This window comes from Neofelis nebulosa, chromosome 18 (assembly GCF_028018385.1).
Source record: "Neofelis nebulosa isolate mNeoNeb1 chromosome 18, mNeoNeb1.pri, whole genome shotgun sequence".
Classification (NCBI taxonomy): domain Eukaryota; kingdom Metazoa; phylum Chordata; class Mammalia; order Carnivora; family Felidae; genus Neofelis; species Neofelis nebulosa.
In genome coordinates, this window is record NC_080799.1 from 41,187,932 (window position 1) to 41,214,160 (window position 26,229).

Here is a 26,229-nt window from a genome sequence, read left to right on the forward strand (position 1 = left end):
GTAGAACAGATCCTGCTCGCACTTCTTTCGGTGCTGGGTACAGTTCACCAGGGGAGCAGCCATGCAGGCCTGCAAGCGGCTTTTGTGTGTCGCATGTTAACTACAAATTCAGCCTCTTTAATTGGTATTGGACTTTTCTGGGCCATCTGCCCTGGGAGGCAGGTCCAGTAGCTTGTGTCTTTCAAGGAACTTGTCCATCTCATCACGTAGTTGAACTTAGTGGCATAAAATTGTCCTTAATATTCTGTCTGATTTTTTGAGGGGATGTCCCCCGCCCCCATTCCTGATGTTGTACCTTTCCTCATTCTATTTGTATATACATCCTCTTTTTCCTTCCTAATTCTTCTGAGGTCTATCAATTCACTGCTCTCTCTTGCTGTTCTCTTTCATGGGCATCTGTTCGTTATTTCCTACTGCTGCTTAGGTTTGCTCTTCTCTTTTTTTAAAAAAATATTTTTTTAATGTTATTTTTGAGAGAGAGAGAGAGACAGAATGAGAGTGGGTTGGGGCAGAGAGAGAGGGAGGCACAGAATCTGAAGCAGGCTCCAGGCTCTGAGCTGTCAGCACAGAGCCCGACTCGAGGCTGGAACTCAGGAATGGTGAGATCATGACCTGAGCCAAAGTGGGACGCCCAACCGGCTGAGCCACCTAGGTGCCTCAACTGCTCTCTTTTCGAGCAATGTTTAGGTTATTTTATTAGGTTATATTTGATCCCTCCTGCTTTTAAAACATGAGCAAAGAGGACTTCTTTAAAAAGAGACAGGAGGCATCTTCTGACTGCGGCAGAGGCCTGACAGGCTTTCCTCCGCAGGGCCCAGAGCCTGCAGAACGCCAGGGCCGCGTATGACGACTACCGCAGCAGCTATGACCACGTGCTCCAGTTCTTGTCCCACATCCCCAGCTATGAGCCCCAGGAGACAGACACCCTCAGCCAGATGGAGACCAAGCTGAAGAATCAGAAGGTAAGGCGGTTGCCTCCGTGTTCACAGGTCTACAGTGGCATGGGGGCTGCTGGAGGTCGGCAAGGTCCCTTAAGACCTTGGCCCTGCTTGGCTGCCAGCACCTAACTCTGAGAACAAGAATGGCCTCGCTCCTGCCTCAGTGCCCAGCACAGGGCCTGGCCCAGAGTGGACAGTCCACATAGGCTGGCTGAATGAGCAAATGGCTACAGCAACACATGAGGAGCCCTCGTGGTAAAAAAAAAAAAAAAAAAAAAAAAAAAAAAAAAAAAAAATCCCGTTTCCAAAGTTCAGAGTCCTGGTTGGCTGGAAGGCAGCAGTGTCTTGGGAGTGAGGGACACAGGACCCCAACAGCCTAGATTCAAACTCAGGTTCCAACCCTAATGGCCATGTCCTTGTGGGCAAGTCACTGAAGGTGACTATGCCTCAGTTTCATTACTCGTAGACTGGAGATAATGATAGCACTTACCTCACAGGACAACTTCAAGATAAAATGAGATCGAAGATATTAGAAGAGTGCCTGACATTTTGAAGCACTCCGTAAATACTGGTTTCCTGGCAAAGACAATGATCTTCCTGGCCCTTCTTCACAGGGTCAGAGAATTGCCTTTTGTGACAAACAACTATATACAAGGAAGCCGTTCATGAAACTTTGTACTACAGAAGTTGAATTTCAGATTCTGAGGAATCCAGCTACTCTGTCAAGGGTTGTTTTTGTTGGTTTGTTTAATTTTTTATTTTAAAAGTCTCTGTTGTTTTACAGAACCTGCTAGATGAGATAGCAAGAAGGGAAGAGGAAGTCCAGAAAGTCTGCACCTCCTCCCAGCAGTACCAGCAAGCTGTCAAGGTGAGCCGGGAAGCTCCTGCTGAGTGCAAGACAGCAGGGCCTCGTCCTGTCAGGAGGGCTGGACAGAGAAGGGCTAGGCCTGGGTGGGGGGGGGGAGGGGGGGGTCGTCCTCAGGCACTGCAGGCAGCCCTGGGAGCGGGCACAGCCCTTTAGGAAAACAGTGTGTCCCAGACGCTGAACACCAGAGAAGGGATTGCTACTGCTTGAAGCAGTAAACAGGGAGAATTTATCCCAGAAGGAAAACAAAACAATGGAGGATAAAAAAAATCTTCGTAGCAGCAGCTATTATTCACAATAGCAAAAGAAAAAAACTAGAAATACCCTACATGGCCGATGGATTACGGAGTCAGCAAAGGAATAAAGGGGATCCGAGGCAGCAGGAGAACCGGCTCAAGTGCTGTGGGGAGAGAGCAGAGCGCCACACTCAGGGCCCGGAGGGGGCTCCGTCTGGGGCGGGAGGGCACTGCGTGCCTTTCTGTCATGTCCTGGGTTGTTGAGGGACACAGCTCTGGACAGCCGGCATGTAGATGGTTGTCAGCACCTCCTGGCCGTTACTACAGTACGCAGCTGTGCAGACCTCCGCAGTCCGCTACGAGGGGCAGAAGAACACTTCTGTCTCTACTGCGGTTGTCTGCCCTCCACCATGTCTCTCTCTCACCCAGGACTATGAGTTAGAAGCAGAGAAACTAAGGTCCCTTCTTGACTTGGAGAATGGAAGGAGTAGCCACGTCACCAAGAGAGCCAGGCTCCAGTCCCCCGCTGCCAAAGTGAGGGAAGAGGTGAGCGGTGCAGGCGGGCCCTGGGGGAGGCAAGGCACACAGGCCTCTGAGATGCACCCCAACAGGGAAACGGGGCCGAGAGCCCTCCTGGGTGCTCGGTAAGGTAAGACAGGTTTGGTAAGAACAGATGGTAGACTTGTTCTCGGGCAAATGATGAGGATATACCTGGAAAGACAGCCTGCTGCAGCGATCTGGGAGGCTCCCACAGGACTCCTCCTAAGTAAGTACACGTGGAGAGTTGGGGTTACTTCCTTCTGCGTATGAGTAAGTGAAGGCTCCGAGAGGAAGACCTGCTCAGGGTCATGCAGACTTTCGCCTTCATGCTCTAAATCCAGTTCCTCCACCACCTGAGACTATAGTTCAACTCCAGGTAGCAAGAGACCAGAAGCTACCCTCTATCCCCAAATGCCAGACTTTTCAAACATGGTCCAGCTCGCTCCCGCTCAGCCTGTTGACTCCTGTTTGCTGACTGCTCTCCCGTAGGAAGCGGCTCTTGCTGCCAAGTTCACTGAAGTTAACGCCATCAACAGACAGAGGCTTCACAATCTGGAGTTTGCCCTGAGTCTCCTGAGACAGGTAATGGATCTCCTACAGGTCAGACATTCTACTTCCAACTATTCCAGCAGGTAAGAAATGAGGCTCATTCTGCTCCCACAAAACAGTCCGTGAACTGGTGGCAGTGTCCCTGGCTATCGGACGGCACCAGCGCAGGTAGTGGCCCAGCCAGCGCTTCCGTGAGCACGAAAGCAGCACGTATTCCATCCAGCAAATATTTGCTGGGTCCCCAGGGCAGGTAGCTTGTTTTCAGAAGCCCACGTCTGTCCGTCCATACAGTGGAAAATGAAGCAGGGCCACCGTGGAAGCCTCTGTCTGCACCAAGCAGGGTGCAGAACAGGGGACGACCGCTTGTGTAGAAAAAGAAACGTGTGGCATGCACTCAAAAGGTACGTCTCAAAGACGACAGCCTCTGGGAACAGGACCGGAGGTGGGATGCTCTGCCGTGGTCGTCAACTACTTTACTGTTCAAAAAAACCTAAACTATTTGTTTCACCATCTTCTAAAGTAACCCAGGAACTCAGTGAACTCGACACCAAGGGAGCCTCGGGCGTCACAGGGTCTGACCTTTCCATGGGGGACTGAGGTGCGCCCCGACCAGGTGGGAACAAGCCAGGCCGCGCGTTAACCATGCACTGTCTTCTCCTTCTCAGCAGCCGGAGGTGGGAGCAAGCCATGAGACCCCGCAAGGTAGCACCCTGGGCTCCGCGGTGGAGGAGACGTGGAAGGTACAGAAGGAGCTGGAGGAGGAGACTGAGCGGAGGCAGCAGCTGGAGAAGGAGGTCAAGAGCGCACAGGAGGAGATCCAGACCCTGCAGAATCGGAGCCCGCAGGAAGCGGTGGTACAGAAGGAAGTGCTGAAGAAGGTGCCGGACCCCGCACTAGAGGAGAGCTTCCAGCAGATGCAGCGGACCCTGGTGGAGGAGCGGCACAAGAACCAGCTGCTGCAGGAGGAGCTGGAGGGGCTGCGGCTGCGGCTACGTGCCCTGGAGCAGGAGACCAGGGACGGGGGGCAGGAGTACGTGGTCAAGGAGGTCCTGCGCATCGAGCCGGACCGAGCCCAGGCGGACGAGGTCCTGAAGCTGAGGGAGGAGCTGGAGGAGCTGAGGCGGCAGAAGGGCACCCGGGAAGCAGAGGCAGCCCTCCTGCAGCAGCGCATCGCGGCCCTGGCCGAGGAGAAGGAGCGGGCCCAGGAGAGGGTCACCGAGAAGGAGGTGGTGAAACTGCAGAACGACCCCCAGCTGGAGGCAGAGTACCGGCAGCTGCAGGAGGCCCGGCAGCAGGAGGGCAAGCGCAGGGAGGAGCACGAAGAGGAGCTGAGCTTCCTCCAGGACAAGCTGAAGAGGCTGGAGAAGGAGCGGGCCATGGCAGAGGGGAAGATCACAGTGAAGGAGGTGCTCAAGGTGGAAAGGGATGTGGCGACCGAGAGGGAGGTCGGTGACCTCAAGCGCCAGTGTGAGGACGAGGCTGCCAAGGCTCGCACCAACCAGAGGGAGAAGACTGAGCTGCTTCGCAAGATTTGGGCCCTGGAGGAGGAAAATGCCCGAGTGCTGGTACAGGAGAAAGTGCGGGAGATTGTCCGGCCGGACCCCGAGGCAGAGAGGGAAGTGGCCAACCTCCGCCTGGAGCTCGTGGAGCAGGAACGCAAGTACCGGGGGGCCGAGGAGCAGCTGAAGAGCTACCAGAGTGAGCTGGAGGCGCTCAGGAGGAGGGGCCCCCAGGTAGAGGTCAAAGAGGTGACCAAGGAAGTCATCAAGTACAAGACTGACCCCGAGATGGAGAAAGAGCTCCGGAGGCTCAGGGAGGAGATCGTGGACAAGACGAGACTTATTGAAAGGTGCGACTTAGAAATCTACCAGTTAAAGCAAGAGATCCAGTCCCTGAAAGACACCAAACCCCAGGTGCAGACCAAGGAGGTGGTCCAGGAGATCCTCCAGTTCCAGGAAGACCCCCAAACCAAGGAGGAAGTGGAGTCTCTGCGGGCCAGGCTCTCAGAGGAACAGAAGAAGCAAGTGGATCTGCAAAGAGAGCGAGCCTCCCAGGAGGAGAAGATCAGGCAGAAAGAGGAGGAGCTGTCCCAGGTGAAGGAAAAGGTGGTCCAGCAGGAGGTGGTCAGGTACGAGGAGGAGCCCAGCCTGCGCGCCGAGGTGAACGCCTTCACCGAGAGCATCGAGGTGGAGCTGCGGCAGATCGACAGCCTCCGTGGGGAGCTGCGGCGGCTGCAGCGCCGGCGCGCAGAGCTGGAGCGCCAGCTCGAGGAGCTGGACCGCGAGCGGCAGGCGCGCAGGGAGGCCGAGCTGGAGGTGCAGCGCCTGAAGCAGCGGCTGGCCAACCTGGAGAAGGAGGAGGCGGAGGCCCGGGAGAAGGTGACCCTCAAGCAGAAGGTGGTGCTGCAGCAGGACCCGCAGCAGGCCCGGGAGCACTCTCTGCTCAAAGTCCAGCTGGAGGAAGAAAGGCACCGGCGGCAGGTCCTGGAGAGTGAGCTGGAGACCCTGAAGCAGCAGCTCGTCAACCTGGAGAAGATGGAGGTCAAGGAGAAGGTGGTCTTCTCTGAAAGCGTCCAGGTGGAGAAGGGCGACACTGAACAAGAGATCCAGAAGCTCAGGAGCAGCCTGGAGGAGGAGAGCCGGAGCAAGAGGGAACTGGATGCAGAAGTGAGTCGGCTGGAAGCCAAGCTGTCGGAGCTGGAGTTCTGTAACTCCAAGTCGTCCAAGGAGCTGGACTTCCTCAGGGAGGAAAACCACAGGCTGCAGCTGGAGCGGCAGAGCCTGCAGCTCGAGACCCGGAGGCTCCAGTCAGAAATGGAAATGGCAGCAACAGAAACCCGAGACCTGAGAACCACCAGCACGGCGGACTCGGGGACGAACCTGGACTCCAGGCTGTGGTCCCTGGAGAGAGAGCTGGACGACCTCAAGAGGCTCTCCAAAGACAAAGACCTGGAGATCGACGAGCTGCAGAAGCGCCTGGGCTCCGTGGCTGTCAAGAGGGAGCAGAGAGAGAACCACCTGCGGCGCTCCATCGTGGTCATCGACCCCGACACGGGCCGGGAGCTGTCCCCAGAGGAAGCCCATCGGGCCGGCCTCATCGACTGGAACATGTTCGTGAAACTCAGGAGCCAGGAGTGTGACTGGGAGGAAATCTCGGTGAAGGGTCCCAGCGGGGAGTCCTCCGTGATCCACGACAGGAAGTCTGGCAGGAAGTTCTCCATTGAAGAGGCGCTGCAGAAAGGACGGCTGACCCAGGCTCAGTACGAGCGCTACGTCAACAAGGATATGTCCATTCAGGAGCTGGCCGTCCTGGTGTCCGGGCAGAAGTAGGCCCAGCCCGGCCCTCCACCTTCTTGGAAGCAGCCAGCTGGCCAGCTGGCTCCCACCCAGAACCACTGGGTCTTCTCCTCCGTGGCCCTGTGCGGGCTCTGAACCTGTGCAGAGCTGAGCCTGTCACCCAAGCCCTTCTCATGGTCATTCACCCTGGGTGAGGGATCCGCTTCATCCTCTGATGATCGGACAACCACGATGCCCCTCTTCTGTCCCTTTTCCCACACATTTCCATCGGTAGACTCTTCGTGTGACACCTGGAAACGACCCAAAAAACTAAAGCCATGATGACCGAGGCGGACGAGCCACTCCACGCTCCGGCCTTCACACCCCACGTGGAGGCGCCCCAGGGCAGAAAGGCCTCCCTTCCACACACGTGTAGGTATACCAATGGACTGGGCCCCTCAGGGCTGCCAACCTGCACTCATGGCCCCCCCAGGATTCTGGCTGAGAGCCCACTTTCTGTCAGAAGCCTCCTGGTGACAGAGATCTGGGCTCTGTGCCAGAAGAGGCGCAAAGAAACCAGAACAGTGTATGGCCTTCGGTGCTAGAGTGAAGGTTAACTGTCAGCCAGACTGTCCACCATCAGAAAATGTATTGTGGTTCTCAAAATATTTTCATGATGGACTGTGTTGCTGTTAGCCTTAGTTTCAGTGCCTTACAAGTCTTGTGTGTTAGCTCACTGGTATTTGGGTATGCTACACATTTGATTCTTCACCAGATGAATTTTATGTTCTGTGTTATCTCACGTATTATGGAAGAAAATGGGATTAGGGATTCTATTTCTAGTGCAAAATAAACACCTGGGTGGCTTGATTCTAACTTCATGGCGTTTCTTCTTTTGCATGCGAAGCTTAATTATTTCCCCTGCTCCTCTTGGCTTTTGGCCAAAAGGGATATTCCACATACACCAGCTCTTAGGGGAGGAAAAATTGGCTCAAATATGGTAAAAAGAAGGAGAAATGATGTTTTGGAAACCTTGAAACAATTTATTGAGTTGCTTTATACAAGATTAACAATTTTCACACCACCCCCCAACACCAACATCGTCGCGCCGCACAAAAGCCACAGCCCCTCTCACACCTAAGGAACGGCTGCTCCAAGGAAAGCCCCGCAGCGCCGCAGCCCCAGACCCCGGGGAGCCCGCTCTGCCAGCCCGTCTGCCCAGCCATGGCTGTTTAGGTCATTCACTCTTTCATTACCACAAATAAAGCATAAAGAAGAAAAAGAAATCTCATAAACTCCCCATCAAAGAAACGTTTCCCTGAGGCAAGAGGCATCACTAGATTCCTAAAAATGAGGGTATTCAGCTCCAGCTGCACACTCAATGGTACATGGGGAGGAGGGTGCGAGCGCTGCAGGGAAGGGACCCTGGGTGTTCTTGGGCGGAGAAGCCTGGAGAGTTCCCACTGCTCAGTGTTCACGGAAGGCCTCTGCACGGCTCTGAGCTCAGCGATACAAATCTCTTCTTTGGCTCTTTTGCTACTACCTAAGACTACTCTGTAAACAAACTGGAAACCCAAGTTGCAAAAAAAAAAAAAAAAAAAAAAATATATATATAATGAAGGGATAAGGAATCCACTTATCCACTTTAGCCAGATGTGAAACACGTTGGTTCTTACATTTAAAAAAAAAAAAAAAATGCAGAGGCCTAGCCGGATAACTGAGTGAGGTCTTGCCCCACTGGAAACGGGGCAAACCTCTGCATAACTGTGAGTTACTGAGCACTGTACCCTGGAAGGCAGGAACCAAGAGAGCTGCCTGTGTCTCCACACAGGTGTACATTCTGAGGAGGCTGTTGACTCTTAACATATTTGCAATCACTTAGCTGAAGCAGTCAGTTCAGATAGGCCTTGTGGGACACACTTCACAGGACAGGCAAGTGCCCTAAACATCCGTGTGAAGCAGCCGCTGGCTGAATGCGCTCCAGGGCAGCTGTCCTGGCCTGTCTCCGGCGCGCTCTCCCAGCTCATCAGCGCACCGCCCTCAAGTCCGCGCACAGCCCTGCTGCCCGGAGAGCCCCAGGACGTCAAGGCCTGTTTCTACATGGCAGATGCTTCACAGGGGCCTGTTCCTGCAGCTCTGCCTGAGAATGGTTTCTAAATAAAACAAACTGGAATGTCTTTGACTTGGAGCCCCTCATATCCTTGGCCCTCAGAGATGAAGGGCTTTGGGGCTCTTCAGTCCACCTGAATGAACTCTGAAAAAACAAAACGGGGGCCCTGGCTATACTGGGACCTGGGGTCTGGGGGCCCAGATGACCTTCAAGTCAGGATGGCAGATTAGGATGTGCAACTGTAAAAAACTCAAACTGGCTATGTCTTAAATACAGACATATCTTTTAAAAAAGTCTTCATCTGAAATCCACTCAGAAGGCCGAATGGACGTGTGTCTAATTCTGCTCCACCATAAAGGCACTGGAATTATGTCTTACTATAATATGACATGCATTCTATCCAATGCATTAATGGTAATGATGAAATCTGGACCAAAATAAGTGTCTTTAAAAATCCTGTCACAACTGTTGAATCTACAAAAGTCTTTTCTCTGAAAGAGCTTCATTGTCATGTTCAGCAGAGAAGCTGGCCCCCAACACAATGAGCACACGTTAGGTGTTCTGAGTATTTTTCAAAAAGACAAGGTAAGTCTCCCAGCTGTGTGTGTCAGCCTGGGTTTTTGTCCTGTTGAGCACACAGCCTGAGGATGGGACGGACACCATGACCATCGGGGATCCCACTGTGGCCAGGGGTCCCTGATCAGTAGGACACCAGGAGGTACTCTGACCAAATGCCAGGGGGTCAGGCAGGTTTCAAACAGGTGCGCCCTGCTCTGCCCTGACACCACAGCTTCGTACAAGACCCACCACGCGCCCCAGCCCAGAGCTGCCCCTCCAACGATTGTCCATGACAGAGCCACGGGGCCCGGGGCACCAGGCCAGTCAGTGCCTCCACAGAGAAGCCCAGGGTTGCTCCCCTCACTGAAGGCACATCACAGTGCCAAGAGACACTCCACTCAGCACTCACACCTTCGCCAGAAGGAAACCAATTGGCAGAAAGAGCATAGTGATTATCCAGTTTCTGAGACCTACTTGGTCAGGTTCCACCCAGACCTAAGTGAGTCGGGCCTTTCCTCTGCAGAGGTCACAATTTCCGTGGTACACCAGGCCCTTTTCCATGAAGCTGAGAAGCATCTGGAAAAAAATAAGCAAAAACAACACAAGTCTTTCAGGATCTTGGATTCCCTTAAGGCGCCAACAACAAAAATTCAAGGGGATCACTTAACTAGCAAAAGCCCCTGAAAGCTGAGTGTTCCAAGGCTCAGACGAACCCAAAAACCCTTGATGGAGGCTGAGTGCACTGCTGCTTGCAGTAGCCTGCAGTGTGCACGGCACTTGGAGCACCAGAAGGCAGGGGCCCGACGCATGCCTGCCACGGGAGTGCGTGTGTTCTCGGCCGCCACCAAAGTCCCCTGGCGGGCTAGGCTCTGTGTGAGGTCCCAAGACTGTGCTGCACTCAAACAGCTATGAGACTCTCTCACCATCAGAATCCTCAGGTCCTACGAAACCAGCTCAAGGGGCTAAGAAGCTAGCGTTCCGAGTCTGCACGGGAAAGAGAGCAAAAAGCAGACGCAGTCACACAGCTTTCCATTTACAACCACTCAATGGAATCCTCCAACCTGAAGAAGGTGTAAAGGAGACAGAAATGGAGAAATGGTACAAAAAAGCACTTTCCCTTTTTTTTTTTTTTTTTGGCACTGAAAATACCACAGGCCAACAGTCATGTTTCCAATGGCTCTTAAATTATTTTCTTTGTTTCAAAGTGTGACGTTCCTGAAAGCAAGCAGAGGCAGGACTATCTTTCAAACCTAGGTCTTGCCTAGGTGGTTCTGTGACCCCGCATTACCCTGTTAGCTACAGTAGCAGCCACCAGTTTGTGAGGTGAGTCCCCTGCAGCTACCGCTTCCCTAGAGGAAAACAGAGCCCTTGTTCACACAGGCTTAGCCCCTCAGTTCTTTTCTCTAAAGAAGCAAAATTTCCACCTTACAAATCTTCAATCCATTCTTACAGGCAAAAGGCCTCCAGCATTCACTAGGAATATGTCAGCCTCGGGCCAGGGGGTCAGGGACCCACAGCAAACGTGGAGGAGCTTATACTCAGAAACATCAGGCCACAGGCATGCCCAGCCAGGCAGCTCCCTAACTCCCACCCCGGTACCCGCACACCAGGGCTACCCCAGCCTCAGCATCCTGCAGAATGGCTCTCGCCTGACCGATGCAGCCTCCCTGGTCCCCTCTGGAGTAGGTCTAGCATAATAAGAGCAGGAAGCCAAAACCAAGACCTGGTGAGCCTGCGCACCAGGGTCCCATGAGGTGTACTCAAGAATCAGGTTCCAGCTGCCTTCTCACAGCAATACCACACCCTTTTCTGAAAACCACTGCTCTATGGAGATGAAAAGCAGGAAAAGAAAAGGAACACTGCCCAGCTGTGTTCCTGAATGTCTGCTTTCACCCCTGAACTCAACCGAAGGCTGCTCCCTTGGGCACACTTTGTGGCAGCACAGGTAAGGGTCCCTCCTAAAACCTCACCATTGGGCTCTCCCTTTCACATAAAGCTTTAAGCACTTTTTATGGTGCCTGGGTGGCTCAGTCAGTTAAGAGTCCAACTCTTTTTAATTTTTTTTAATTTATTTTTGAGAGCGAGTGAGAGAGCGAGCCCACGTTGGGGAGGCCCAGAAGTGGACAGAGAGAATCTGAAGCAGGTTCCACACCATCATCACAAAGCCTGATGCGGGGCTCAAACTCACTAACCATGAGATCATGACCTGGGCCAAAACCAAAAAGGGAGATGCGTAACTGACTGAGCCACCTAGGCACCCCATTAAGCCTCTGATGCCTGATTTCAGCTCAGGTCATGATCTTAGGGTTCATGGGATCAAGCCCCGCATCTGGTTCCATGCTGACAGCAAAGAGCCTGCTTGGGATTCTCTCTGTCCCTCTCTCTCTGCCCTTCCCCCAGGTGACTTTCTCACCCTCACACTCTCCCTCCCTCCCTCTCTCTCTCTCTAAACAAACAAGCAAATAAAGCCTTGAGAGCTTTCTGTTAGCTGCAGCACCTGGAAGGTATAGCAACTTAACTGAACACTTTTCAGTTCCCCAATTAACCCTTGGAAATGAGCACCAACGTAAGCACCAAGTTTCGCTAAGGGAATTCCCCTGCTTTGAATACAGGCCATCACTGCCTCCCCTGTGAGCACACAGGGTAAGGCCGACCCAGTGGCAATCCCAAGTGGAGAATGAGGGGAAATTCCAAAGTGGAAGCCTATGTTGATCTCTTGGAGTCCCCAAAGAGCCAGAGCCTTCAAGGACAAACCAGGACAACACAGTGACAACAAGTAGAAGACACTGAACTCCCTGGCAGCAGACAAGGCATCTGAACGAGTGGAGAGCAGAATGCCGCGTGGTGCGTGTGGCACTCTGACCACCTGGCAATTACCTGGCAGACTCTGCGGGACGTGAGTGGACACGGCAGCGTGTGGGAGAGGCGCTGCACGGGGCGGGCTGGAGTGCAAGCCAGCCAGGAGACCTGAGAGAAAACAGGAGGGGAGAAAAGAACAAAACACACACATTGAAGACAGGAACAGAAAAGATGCTTCAGTGGTCGAGAGCCCAGACAACCTACTGGACTGGTTCTGGGTCAGAACCCCAAGGGGAGGGGGCTCAGCACGGTTCCCAGGAACGCTGCCCAGGGTCACACACCAGACAAACACAGGAACCCAGCACACAACAACAGAACTCATCAATCAGCACAGGCAGTGGGGAACCTTCTGTCCATCCAGCACAAGGAGACAAGGAGAGAGGCACTTACTATGGTTGAGGCCGTGATGGAACGTCCCAGGGGCAGGACCCGTGACGATGGCATCCTTGGAAACCCCTGCTTTGGCAGAGGACTCGGCGCTGAAGGATACCACATGGAGAGGAAACTGGGAGATGATCCCTAGAGAGTTGGAGTTCATGGCCCCAGGCAGCTTCGGGCTGCCAGACTTGTAGGACGCAGACAGCAGATTTAAGGGCGAGGAACTGGCCAGCAGCACAGCCCCACTCGTTCCTTTCTGGGGAGGAAACACAGCACGGTCAGAGCACCAGCGCTGTTCAAAGCTCACTCACAAACCAAAGCTGGGGATGAACGTGCAGGGCAGGGACCCACTTGTACACCACCCCTTGTGAAGGCAGCCCCTGCACTGCTGCCCTCAAAGGAAGGAAGAGGATGGACTCTAAACTGGCACGGAGAGGAGCACCTGGGTGGCTCAGTCGGTTAAGCGTCCGACTTCGGCTCAGGTCATGATCTCACGATTCGTGGGTTCGAGCCCCACATGAGGCTCAGTGCTGACAGCTCAGAGCCTGGAGCCTGCTTCAGGTTGTGTCCCCTCCTCTCCCTGCCCCTCCCCCACTCGTACTCAGTCTCTCTCAAAAATAAATTAAAAAAAAAAACTGGCATGGAATGGCTCCCAGGACCATGTTCATTTAAAAAACCCAGTATATTGGGGCGCCTGGGTGGCGCAGTCGGTTAAGCGTCCGACTTCAGCCAGGTCACGATCTCGCGGTCTGTGAGTTCGAGCCCCGCGTCAGGCTCTGGGCTGATGGCTCGGAGCCTGGAGCCTGTTTCCGATTCTGTGTCTCCCTCTCTCTCTGCCCCTCCCCCGTTCATGCTCTGTTTCTCTCTGTCCCAAAAATAAATAAAAAACGTTGAAAAAAAAATTTTTTTTAATAAAAAAAATAAAAAACCCAGTATAGGGGCGCCTGGGTGGCTCAGTTGGTTAAGCGTCCGACTTCAGCTCAGGTCATGATCTCACAGTCTGTGAGTTCGAGCCCCGCATCGGGCTCTGTGCTGACAGTGCAGAGCCTGGAGCCTGCTTCGGATTCTGTGTCTCCCTCTCTCTCTCTGACCCTCCCCCACTCATGCTCTGTCTCTGTCTCAAAAATAAATAAACGTTAAAAAAAAAAAAAATTAAAAAACCAAGTATAAATTACTCCTTTGTGTAAGAAAGGAAGACCATCTTATGCAAACATCCACAGATGTAGGTACACACAAACACCAGTGTGTTCGTATGTATGTACATTAAACATACACACATACATATTTGTATGTTTTGACCTTTGTCTTTATAAAGAGATGGGAAAACCCTGGAAACTAAGGAACACAGCTAAGCAACACAGCTTGCAGGGGTGGTGCCAGGGTAGAGGTAGGTGAGATCCTGCTGTACATACCTTTCTATAGTTTTGTCTTTGTAACAACAGAGTCATTTTCTATGTTGGAAACATGAAAACAATTGCTCTCTCATTTCCCCAGCCTGCATCCAAACTTCCTGTAATTACCTACCGGCAAGCCTCATCAACCATTGGACTCTGTCAAACTGCCTTTATCTGACCTGCAGAGTCCTTTAAAATCCAACCAAAAGGGAATCACTCTTACAAGTTACTGATTTCCTGGGGCATGAACATCTCCACAAAACTGATGAGTTGAGAGATGATGCCATTTTCATTTACTTGTTTTGAGAGATAGACAAATAGGAGGCTATGAAATGTGAAAGGAGTTTTGTGGCTCATTCTGTGCCACCCAGGATCATAGCACCTCTGGCAAACCAGTCCTTTCCCTCTGCTCATCCTCAGGAGAAGTTTCCAGCTCTCCCGGGATTCCTACCACTAGAAAAGCAAAAACCTACAAACAGGAAGCCCAGGCCTCCTTCCAGTTTCCGGGCTCACTATTCCTACCTGACCTTCAGTGTCGGATCTCTCTCTCCGACCAGGGCAAGGCAAGCGGCCCTGTCCACAAGACCCACGAGGGGCGGACTGCTGTGCCAGGACACTCACTGGCAAGGAGGTAGACGATGTCATGCTGCTAACTGCGCTGGACTTCAGGGAGGAGGTCAGTAGCTTTGCCACTCCCTGGGTCCCACCACTGGAGTCTCCATTTGGACCACCCGGAGGGGCCACCAGGGTCAGCTTTTGGGAAACAGGTGGTTTTTTCACTGCAGAGGCTGGGACGGGTCTGCTGGCAGACTGTCCTGCGGAGGGAGGCTGTACGCCAGGGAGCAGGTTCCCGGAATTAGAGGTCTGGACTGGTGTTCCTCCAGAGGAAGAGCTGCTGCCAGAAGAAACCCCATGTTTAGAGACAGAGCTGGCAAAGGGACTATTCTTGTAAGACGGCCCTGAAGAGCCAGCGGAGTGCTGTTTTGCTGGATGGCTTGGGGCAGTGGAGGATGAGGCTGGGGTCTTATGAGAGGTGCTGCTGGAGACCGGGGGGCCTCCTGAAGAGGCCGGCGTGGAGGGATGGAAGCTCTGGCCTTTGGTTGCTGTCTTCACAAGCTGGAGGAGGGAACGATGGCACTGTGGGGAGGAAGGCTTTGGGCCCTGGAGCTTATTGACAAAAGGAGCTGGGGGGGTGAAGCTCTTCTGCTGTTGAGCACCCGCGTGAAACACTTTCACCTGGGGGCCGGGCACAGGAGCTGCCGCCTGGGGTGTGTGAGACGTCCGTGGCAAGCCGTGGTGCTTTGCTTTGGACTGGTGCGCTTCCGGCAGGCCCTTGCTGAGCGCAGCCTGACAGGACAGCTCTTTGTAGCCAGAACTCTCCGGTTTTTTCTCCTGAGAGGACTGCCCCAGTGCCAAAGCCTGTTCAGCTAGAAAATTGAGGGGAGACTGCAGAGAACTAGAAGGCGATGGGGCGGAAGGGTTGGGCTTCGGAAAGTTCCTCTTCTCGTCTGTACATACGACGCCTACGATCTTCTCTGCGGGTGCTTTCGAGGGTGCAGGCAATGTGAACTCAGAGCTCCCAGTTGCTCTGCTATTCAGCACAGCCAGTTCCTTGGACACAACCTCCAATGAGGAGGCTGAATTACGGATCAAGTCTCCGTCCAACGAGTCCTCAAGGTTGATAGGAGCAGGATTAGCAAGGCTGCCAGATGCCTGGGATGAGAGCTCCCTGTTTGTGGTCCCAATGCTCAGGCCTCCTCCTGCGTGTTCTGAAGGCAAAGCCAGGGGGCCACCAATCTGACCTGATGGGACGGAAACCTTTTTGTCAGGCTTAGAAGAGGATTCCTAAAGGAAAGTAGAAATTTCCAATGGTTAGAAATGCCCAGAGATGCCAACGCTGGCCCTGTGGTGAGGATGCAAATGTAAGAGCACCACAGGCCCCCAAAACCCAGGCTTTCCTGCACGGTCACAAAACAGGGGAGGAGCAGAGTAGCTGCCATGCCTGCTTGCACTTGAAAATGCTGCTACCCCTTCGCCCTCTCTGGCTCATGTCTGGCTGGCTGGGTCTGGCTTACCAAGCATGCTTTCTTGTTAAGTACACATCCATCCACAAAGAAACTCTTATTCTGTTTCTGAAAAAGTGTAACACTTGAGCAAGAGATGCTCTCTCCCTGTTGGCCTCACATGGTCTCAGAGTGCTCCCAGCTGCACTCAGAAAATGAGGCATGGCATGAGAATTGCCTTGAATTAGCTTTCTCTTCCTCCCTGATCTTCTCTAGCACCTGTCTCTTCAGCTGGGTGCAAAGGAAAAGTCCTGTCACGGGAGCAGGAACAGTGTCTACCTCATGAATGCCACATCCTGAGTGCTTATTGCCATGTGTCTGAGACACCGAAGGAGCTCAACAGATACTTGGGAATACAGAATCTGCACAGCTTACTCCCGTGGACTAGGTGTGTTAAGGGCACAGGAACTGATAAAAATTTTGGCACAATAGCAATTTTTACTACACTGAGAGGTTTCTGCAATGCCTGAGATGGTTCTCGGTCTCTGCTCTCTACCCACTGTACTTCCCTCCATCTCTGCCAGGCAAATGCAACAAAGCCAGCTTCCTCCAGGCTCACCACTTAGCTGGCAGTGTTCTTCCATGAAAAATCTACCACCATGCTGCAAGACCTGAGCATCTGCAGGGGCTTTTCACTCCTCAGAGGGCGGTCGGGAGACCTCACTAAATCTCACCACCACCCCCAGGAACTGGCCAGGTGGGTACGATCTCTTAGAACTAAGGCAGGAAGATATTATGTGGCCCAGCTCAGGTCTCTAGCCTGCCACCCTCCGGCACCTGTAGTGGGGCAGGCTGCCTCTTGGTATAACCTCAAGAATGCCATCCTGGAGAGTTGCCTCCCAGTCCAGCAAAGCTCGACAAGTTGCTATGGTCAACTGACAGGTTTCACGTGCATGGCTGGAGGATGGAGAATGGTACATGACCAAAGCAGGCTGACTCACCTTCATCTTGATTTTGGATGAGGCCATTACTTTCTTCTTGGCCCTAGTAAAAGGAATGAACACAGAAAAGGTTTAGAGGAGATCCACAAAGGAGATGAAAATAATAGTAGTCCTGGGAAGAGAAAACACGGACTCACAGGATTGATGTCAGGTGCCCATGGCCTCGTCTGCTCTCCTTAAACAGAGTCCTGAAATAGAGAACACTGGATGGTTTGCTCAAGCTCCCTGAAAGCAGGCACTCTTCTTCTAGAGCTTTCCTACCACCCCTGGTACTCAGTGGCTATTATGCCTTAAATATCAGTGGACCGGGGAGCTTGATTCCTAGTGAGAGAATCTAAAGTAGCCGCACTGGCCATTCAAAAGCGAAGAGTCTAGGAGTGACCCAAAAAAGCTATGGCTCTGCCCCAATATTTCTCATAGGATTTTTCCCCTAGACACAGCAGTGCTTTCCTTACTGCTGAGTCTTACCCCTTCCAAAGGTCAAATGTGGAGTGACCCACAGCATGTCTTTTCCCAGGAAAACACAACAAAATTTTCTTTGTGACCCTCCCTATGCGCTTTCACAGGGATGCTTAGGTGGCTCAGTAGGTTAAGCATCAGACTTTATGGATCATGAGTGACCTTGGCTTGTAAGTTCAAGGCCCACATCAGGCTCTCTGCTGTCAGCGCACAAACCCCACTTAGGATCCTTTGTCTTCCTCTCTCTGCCCCTTCCCTGCATATGCACACGCTCTCTCAAAAATAAACATTAAAAAAAAGAAAAGAAAAGAAAGAAATTCAATCTGTAAAGAGAGAAGAGCAATTCCACCTAAAGAAGGTACAGAGACAAGGAGAGGAAGTTCCATGACTTGAACTCTGGGAAGGTGGTGGAGTAGGAAGCGCCAGAAACTGTCCACCCTCCTGGACAGCAACTGCACTAATAATACAATCTGTCTAAAGGAACTATTTGGGAACGCTAGAGTGTGTTGAAGGCTTACCATGGGGGGCTGGGATTGGGGGGTGGGGAGGGGACGGGAAAGGCCTGGAGGGTAAACTGCTGTCAATTGCAGCCCTTAGCACAGATGCAGCCTCCTGACCCCAGCCCCATGGCAGGGAGGTATACACATGTTCCTGCAGCAGCTTGCACGCAGCTTGCGGGAAGGAGGGCAGGCAAAAAGGACCCTGTCCTTCAACTAACAGCGAAATCTCTGCTTCGGCTGCTAATTGCTGCTTTTCATCACAGAGGTGCAAAGAGGTGGGCAGCCACTGCTGTCCCCTTCTACCAACCATTGTTGCACGCCCCTGCCCCTCTGGCTGAGGTGACTTCCAGGGGATTTGAAAAACCAGTGCCCTTTGTCCCCACTTCACTTATTCACTTTCCCACTTTTAGGAGACAGACATTAAAAACCAGAACATTCAAAACAACTGCATATATGGGGAAAAATGAGAAAGTGACTATACAAGTCCAAGGAAGGGTTTGGCCAAGACCTGGGAAGAAAGTTCACACCGCAGGCTGCTCCCTGGCACCGAGACCACCCACAACATTCACAAAAATAAAATCAATAAACAGAACAGTGACCACAGTTACCAATACTGAATTGTAAATTTGAAAGTTGCCGAGTTGATCTTATAAGAGTTCTCGTCCAAGAAAAGAAAAGAAGAATTGTTACTATGTGAGGTGATGGATGTTCCCAAGAAATTAAGAAAAGGATGTGTGAAGAAAATGGAAATAAAGAGATGGAAAACCTAAAAAGAAATCAAAAAGAGATTTTGGAGCTTTAAAGTGTAATAACTGAAACAAAAAATTCCCTGGAGATGTTCAAACACAGATGTGAGCAGGCAGAAGAAAAAATCCACAAATTTGAATAGAGGACAATGGAAATCGCCAAGGCTGAGGAACAGAGAGAAAAAAGACTGAAGAAAAGTGAACAGGGCGTAGGAGACGTGTGGGACACCATCACTTGGAGAAGAATGCACACCACACACTGTACAAGTCCCAGGAAGAAGAAGAGGGAGCAAAGGGCAGAGAGAATAGTGGACAAAAACTGGCTAAAAACTCCCAAAATCTCATGAAAGAGATGAACATAAAAATCCAAGAAGCTCGAAGAACTCCAAGATGAACCCCACACAAAGCAATATAATCAAACTTTTTTTTCTAAAGTTTTATTTATTTCGAAAGAGAGAGAGAGAGAGCCTGCGCATGAGCAGGGGAGGGGCAGAGAGAGATAGAGAGAAAGAGAGAAGCCCAAGCAAGAGCCATGTCAGTGCAGAGCCCTATGAGGGGGCTCAATGTCCTGAACCATGAGATCACGACGTGAGCCAAAATCAAGAGTTGACACTTAACTAAGCCACCCAGGCACCCCTATAATTGAACTTTTAAAACACAAAGACAGAATCTTCAAAACCCATAGAGAGAAGTAAATCATCATTTAAATTATCAACAGACTTCTCAGCATAAACTTGGGAGTCCAGAAGATAGTGAGCTAATGTATTCAAAGTGCTAAAAGAGGGGGCGCCTGAGTGGCTCAGTCGGTTAAGCGTCGACTTCAGCTCAGGTCATGATCTCGCGGTTTGTGAGTTCGAGCCCCGCGTCAGACTCTGGGCTGACAGCTCAAAGCCTGGAGCCCCTTCAGATTCTGTGTCTCCCTCTGTCTGCCCCTCCGCTGCTTGCACTCTGTCTCTCGAATTGTCTTAAAAATAAAAATAAATATCAAAGTGCTAAAAGAGAAGGTCAGACCAGAATCCAAATCCAGTAAAGCTGTCCTTCAAAAGTGGGAGAAATACTAAGATACTCCCAGATGGGGATGCCTGCGTGGCTCAGTTGGTTAAGCATCCAACTCTTGATTTCAGCTCAGGTCACAATCTCACAGTCATGAGATTGAGCCCTGCATCAGGCTCCATGGAGCCTGCTGGAGATTCTCTGTCTCCTGTTCTCTCTCTGCCCCTCCCCCTGCTTATGCGCACGCTCTCTCTCTCTCAAAATAAATAAAGATTTTAAAATATATATATATATACACGTATATATATATTTTAAAAAAAAAAAAAAAAAAAAAAAGGTACTCCCAGATGAATAAGAGCTGAAGAAAATCCTGAGCACTAGACTGCCCTGAAGGAAATGCTCCAGGGCGCCCTGTGAGGTCAAATAAAAGAACAACCGACAGTAGCTCAAAGCCATGCAAAGAAATAAGGATCTCAGAAATGGAAATACACGGGCAATTATAACAGCTAGTATTCTCATGAAAATGGTTTGTCACTGTGCTTTTTATTTTCTACATGACTTAAGAGACTAAAACTTTAAGGAAAAAAAGTAATTATTAGTATAAAAGCTAGCATTACTATCAGTTTGGTTTGTAACTCCAAATCTTGTTTTCTACCTAATTTAACACACTAATGTATCTCTAAGAATTATCAGCTTATGTTTTAGAGCACATAATGTATAAAAATGTAATTTTGTGACATCAACAACCAAAAGAGGTGAGGACAGAACTGTAGGGGAGCAGAGTTCACAGGTCACTGAATTTATAGAAGCAAGCCCTTCCTTCCATTAATTACTTTAAATACGAATGGATCAAACTTTCCAATCAAAACACTGAGATTAGCAGAATGGATAAACTCAACGCTGTCTACAAGAAACTCACTTAAGATCCAAAGGCAAAAACAAGTTGAAGGTGAAAAGGTGGAAGAATATATTCCACACCAAGAGTAACCAGAGAGAGCAAGGAGGGCTGTGCTGACATCAGGTAAGAGAGACTTTAAATCAAGAAACATTACAAGACAAAAAAGGTCATTATGTACTAATAAACACCTCAATACAGCAGGAAGATATAATACTCATAAACATTCCTGCAACTGAGGCAAAAACTGACAGAACTAGAGGGAAAAGCAGACAATTTTACATTAAGAGTTGGAGACTTCAGCACCCCACTCACACTAATGGATAGAACTAGAAACAAGACAAATAAGACAACAGAAGACTTAACACATAAACCAGCTAGATATAGCAGACATACACAGAACACTCTACCCCACAACAGAATACATATTCTTCTCAAGTGTACATGACACACTTCCCAGGACAGAGGGCACAAATTAAGTCTCAAGACATTTAAAAAGATAGACATTATACAGAGTATCTTCTCTGACCACAAGAGGCTACAGCTACGAATCAATGACAGAAGGAAAACTGACAAATTCACAAAATTGTGGAAATCAGAAAACATACTTTTTAAACAGGCAATGGAGCAAAGAAAAAAATCACAAAGGAAATTAGAAAATACCTGAAAGACAGAAAAGGAAAATACAACATACCAAAACTTACAGACACACCCAAAAGGATGTTAAGAGGGTACTTACAGCTATAAACATTTAAAAACAAGAAAAATCCCAAATCAACAACCTAACTTTACAACTTAAGGAACTGGTAAAAGAACAAATTAAACCTAAAGCCAACAGGAAGGAAGCAAACACTGGAGATCAGAGCATAAATAAACAAAACAGAGAATAGAGAAAAATCAAATCAACACAACGGACAAATCTTTAGCTTGATGGGCTAAGAAACGAGAGGAGACTCAAATTACCAAAATCAGGAATGAAAGTGGGGACATTACTACTGATTCTACCAATAAAAAGGACTGTAAGAGAGGCTATGAATAACTGCACACCAACAAACTGGATTACGTACTTAAAATGGACAAATTCCTAGAAACCCAAAACCTACCAAGTAATTCCCAAAGAAATAAAAATTCTGACTAGAGCTAAACTAGCAAGGGGACTGAGTCTGTGATCAAAAATCTCCCAACAAAAGAAAGGCCCAGACCTGATGGCTTCATGGGTGGATTCTACCAAGTATTTTAAGCACTACCAACCCTTCTCAAACTTTTCCAAAACTGAAGAAGAGGGAATACATACAAATTCATTCTATGAAGCCAGCGTTACCCTGATACCAAAGCCAGGCAAAGACACTGTAAGAAAACTACAGACAAATATCCCCTATTAATACCGATGCAAAACTCCCCAACAAAATACTAGTAAAGAGAATTCAGAAGCAGATTAAGAAGATTATACATCATGACCAAGTGAGATTTGTGCCTGGAATGCAAGGGTGGTTCCATATACAAAAACTGACCAGTGTGACACGCCCCATCAACAGAATGAAGGAATAAAGCCCCACGTGAACATCTCAATGGATGGAGAAAAGACGCAGGACAAAATTCAACACCCTTTCATGATAAAAACACTCTACTAGGAATAGAAGAAAACTACCTCCACATAATAAAAGCCATGTATGAAATCCCACCCAACCCCGCTGCCACCACCAGTGAACACAATAGTCAATGGTGAAAGGCTAAAAGCGTTTCCTGAGATCACGAACAAGGTAAGAATGCCTGCTTTCACCAGTCCTATTCAACGTAGTACTAGGAGTTCTAGCCAGAGCAGTTAGTCAAGAAAGAGAAACAAAAGGCATCCAAATTGGAAAGGAAGAAGTAAGCTTATCTCTGCAGATGATATGATCTTTTATGTAGAGAACTCTAAAGATTCCAAAAAATTTTCAGAATCGATTTTGCAAAGTAGCAGGATATAAAATCAACATAACACAAAAATCAGCTCCATTTCTGTACACAAAAAATGAACAATCTAAAAAAGAAATTACAAAAATAATTCCATTCACAGCAGCATCTGAAAACAAAACAAAAACCAGGAATTAACCTCACTAGGCACGTAAGAGACTTGCACAATGAAAATGACAAAATATTGCTAAAAGAAATTAAAGACAGAAATAAATGGAAACACATCCCACCATGGATTGGACTTAATATTACTAAAATATCAATACTACCCAAAGCAATCTACAGATTCAATGCAATCCCTAGCAAAATCCCAATGACTGTTTTTTGCAGAAGTAGAAAAACCCATCCTAAAATTTATAGGGAATTTCAAAGGACCCTGCACAGTCAAAATAATCTTGAAAAAGAATAAAACTGGAGAATCACACTTCTTGATTTCAAAACTTACTACAAAGCTACAGTAATCCAAACAGTGTGCAACTGGCATAAAGGCAGACACATGAACCAATGAAAGAGAACAGAGAGCCCAGAACTAAGCCCTCACATATACGGTCAAATGATTTTTCAACAAAGGTGCAAAGACTGATGAGGGAAGCACAACCTTTTCAACAGATGGTGCTGAAAAAGTTGGACATCCACATGCAAAAAAAAATGAAGTTGGACCCTTAACACCATATACAAAAATTAACTCAGCTTCATGACCCTCGATCTGACAATGGTATCTTACATATGATATCAAAGACACAAGCAACAAAAAGTAGACAAATTGGACTTCATTAAATTTAAAAAATTTGCATACTGAGGAGCATCTGGGTGGCTCAGTCAGTTGAACATCTGACTCTTGACTTCCACTCAGGTCATGATATCACAGTTCTGAGACCGAGCCCCACATTGGGCTCCACAATGAGTGTGACTCCTCCTTGGGATTCATTCATATTCTCATTGTCTCTCTCTCTCTCTCTCCCCCCCCCCCTTCTGCTCCTCTCCCCCACTCACACTCTCTCTCTCAAAATAAGCAAATAAACATTAAAAAAAAATTTTGTGTGCATCAAAAGATACTATCCACAGAGTAAAACGGCAACTCACAAAATAAGAGAAAATATTTGGAAATCACATCTGTTAAGGGATTAATATTCAGAATACAAGAAGAACTCCTAAAACAATAAAAGAACCTGATTAAAAAATGGGCAAAAGACTTAAACATTTCTCCTAAAAAAAGATATATAAATGGCCCAATATTATATATTAAATGATGCTCAACATCACCAATCACCAGGAAAACTCAAGTCAAATCAAATATATAGGGAGATACCACATCACATCCATTACAATGGCTACTATCAAAAACCCAGAAAACGTCAAGTATTGGGAAGGATGTAGACAAATTGGAACATCTGTGAACTATTGGTGGAAATACAAAATGATAAAACCACTATGGAAAACATTGATGGTTCCTCAAAAATTAAACATACAAGGGCACCTGGGCGGCTCAGTTGGTTAAGAGTCCAACTCTTGATTTCAGCTCAGGTCATGATCTCGCGGTTAGTCGGTTCGAGCCCCATGTCGGGTTCTCCACCAGCAGCGCAGAGCATGCTTGAGACTTTCTCTGTCTTCCTCTCTCTCTGCCCCTTCCCTACTCACACTCTCTCAAATAAATTAACATTAATGACAAAATTAAACACACAATTACCATGTGATCCAGCAACTCCACTTCTTGGCATATACACATAAGAACTGAGAGCAGGGTGTTGAAGAGATATTCGTACACTCTAGTTCATAATAGCATAGCTCACAATAGCTAAAACATGGAAGCAACCTAAGTATCAGCTTAGGATGAATGGATAAGTAAAATGTGATCTATACATACAATGGAATTTTATTCTGCCTTAAAAAGGAAAGAAATTCTGTAATGTGTAATACAAACAAAATCTTGGAAATATTATACTAAGTGAAATAAGCCAGTTACAGAAAGACAAATTTTGTATGACTGCACTTATAGGACGTACTCGTAGTAGTCAAAATCATAGACAGAAAGTTGGGGCACCTGGGTGGCTCAGTCAGTTAAGCATCCAACTTCAGCTCAGGTCATGATCTCACAGTCCGTGAGTTCGAGCCCCAAGTCAGGCTCTGTGCTGACCGCTCAGAGCCTGAAGCCTGCTTCAGATTCTGTGTCTCCCTCTCTCTCTGCCCCTCCCCTGCTCATGCACTGTCTCTGTCTCAAAAATAAATAAAAACATTTAAAAAAAAATTTTTTTTAAATCATAGAGAGTAGAATGATGGTCACAGAATCTGGGCGGGGGGGGAATGCAGAGTTATTGTTCAATGGGTACAGAGTTTTCAGTTTTATAAGATGAAAAGAGTTATGGATAGTGATGGCTGCAAAAACAATGTGAACGTATTTAAAACCACTGCACTGTGCACCTAAAAATGGTTAAGATGGTGAATTTTATATAAAGTGTATTTTCTCCCATTAAAAAAAAAAAGAACAGAGCACTAGCTCCAGCTAACTTTCCTGTCCAAGTATTGCAGAGTCCATTTTCATGAAAGGGAAGCTATAGAACACAGAAGTTCAGCACTTAACTCCAATAATCAGCCAGCCCTGTTCCTTGCAAATGAGACTTCTGTTCAGAACGGGAACATGTTTCCAAGATGAATCTACTTCTCTACTTCTACCAAGAGCCAATACCTCAAAACAGGTAAGAGCACAGTGACGTGGGAAGAACATGCAGCCAACTCCAAACTGAAGTGTGACAAAGAATAACAAAGCCAAAACCCCAGAGGTAACTTCGCTCTCCAAGGGAACGGTAAGAGCCATTCACAGCAACCAGTATGGCCCCCAATTCCTCTAGTGGGAACAGAGCTGAGTCGGCTAGACAGTGACTCCCTGAGGGAAGGGACCGTGTTGGCCTGGCACAACAGAAGCACTCATATATGTCTTTAAGGCAAAAACACTCCACCTCATCACCACACTGACCATACTGGCTGCTCACGGCCCTCACCTGGCCTGCATCCAGCCTTTGGGCCAGAGAGGTTTGACCTCAGCATCCAGAAAGGCCTTCACATAGTCCTCCCAAGACTGGGTCTTATTGTTCCTCTCCAGATCGTAGGTCTCCAGTTTTATCTTCACCACGTGGCAGAGCAGCTCCCTGAGGAGGAAGCAGAAGTCAGAAACTTCAAACTACCCCAAATCCTTCTTTCAAGGTTTCAATTATGTGCTTTCAGCAGCCCTGATTAAAGTAAATGATTCTAACCTTCATTAGAAACACGGGAACATGCTCAGACACTGGCCCCACAAACCCTCCAATGAGGCAAGGTCCCAGTTTGGGCACACCTGATTTCATCATTCCATTGGAATTTCTTCCGGGGTCCCATTATCCTCCTGCCCCCCTTTTCTTCATCTTCTTCCTCATCAGAGCAAATCCGCTCCCTCTGCTCCTTGTCCTTCTCCTCTTCCAGCATCCTATAGCATGGAAAGAAATCAGTGGGACCCTAAGGGTCATGGCCACAAAAGAACTACTTTCTCCCACCCACCACCCCCCTCCCCCACTTGCCCATCCCGACCCCGGGCTTCTAAGAAAAGGTCCAAATGCTGCAGAAGAACCAAGAGTCTCATTCACAAATGTAATAATGAAAACACACACACACACACACACACACACACACACACACACACACACAAGAGAAAAGTCAAGAGGATGATGTCCCGTGAGAGCGATGGAACACACTTACTTGGCGACCTTGGCTTGTGTGTGTGCCTGGCACTCATCCTGGTACTTGGCCATCTGCTCTGGCATTGCCCTTCCAATGGCCTCCTTAAGCTTCTGGAGAGGCTCCTTTAGACGCCCCCCCTGCAGAAAACAGAACGTAGTGTAAGATTGGTTTTTGTATCACTTCTTATACTGAAGACACACTATTGCACAAGGGCACTACAACAGCAGAGGTGGCATCTGTGAAGACTCAGTTACCCTCTCTGCTGGGCC

The 26,229-nt window shown here is 49.0% G+C and overlaps 2 protein-coding genes across 8 annotated transcripts in view; one reads left to right on the forward strand and one right to left on the reverse strand.

Moving 5' to 3' along the window:
• Nucleotides 1–7,279, forward strand: part of PPL (periplakin) — a 47,569-nt gene extending 40,290 nt beyond the window's left edge. The window contains exons 18-22 of one of the 2 annotated variants that reach the window (XM_058710705.1): nucleotides 812–962; nucleotides 1,723–1,806; nucleotides 2,469–2,585; nucleotides 3,069–3,161; nucleotides 3,797–7,279. In XM_058710705.1, the coding sequence (XP_058566688.1) occupies nucleotides 812–962; nucleotides 1,723–1,806; nucleotides 2,469–2,585; nucleotides 3,069–3,161; nucleotides 3,797–6,457 (3,106 nt within the window). In that variant the 3' untranslated portion in view covers nucleotides 6,458–7,279. Of the gene's footprint in view, nucleotides 1–811; nucleotides 963–1,722; nucleotides 1,807–2,468; nucleotides 2,586–3,068; nucleotides 3,162–3,793 lie in introns of both variants that reach the window. The other variant, XM_058710704.1, reaches the window with a different exon arrangement.
• A 146-nt stretch (nucleotides 7,280–7,425) lies between these two features.
• Nucleotides 7,426–26,229, reverse strand: part of UBN1 (ubinuclein 1) — a 39,147-nt gene continuing 20,343 nt past the window's right edge. Inside the window, exons 10-18 of one of the 6 annotated variants that reach the window (XM_058710708.1) lie at nucleotides 25,979–26,097; nucleotides 25,581–25,709; nucleotides 25,249–25,395; nucleotides 16,844–16,894; nucleotides 16,707–16,749; nucleotides 14,324–15,547; nucleotides 12,321–12,564; nucleotides 11,949–12,038; nucleotides 7,426–9,647 (exon numbers count right to left, since the gene is read on the reverse strand). In XM_058710708.1, the coding sequence (XP_058566691.1) occupies nucleotides 9,598–9,647; nucleotides 11,949–12,038; nucleotides 12,321–12,564; nucleotides 14,324–15,547; nucleotides 16,707–16,749; nucleotides 16,844–16,894; nucleotides 25,249–25,395; nucleotides 25,581–25,709; nucleotides 25,979–26,097 (2,097 nt within the window). In that variant the 3' untranslated portion in view covers nucleotides 7,426–9,597. Of the gene's footprint in view, nucleotides 9,648–11,948; nucleotides 12,039–12,320; nucleotides 12,565–14,224; nucleotides 15,548–16,706; nucleotides 16,750–16,843; nucleotides 16,895–25,248; nucleotides 25,396–25,580; nucleotides 25,710–25,978; nucleotides 26,098–26,229 lie in introns of all 6 variants that reach the window. The other 5 variants (XM_058710706.1, XR_009256581.1, XM_058710710.1 and 2 more) reach the window with 5 other exon arrangements.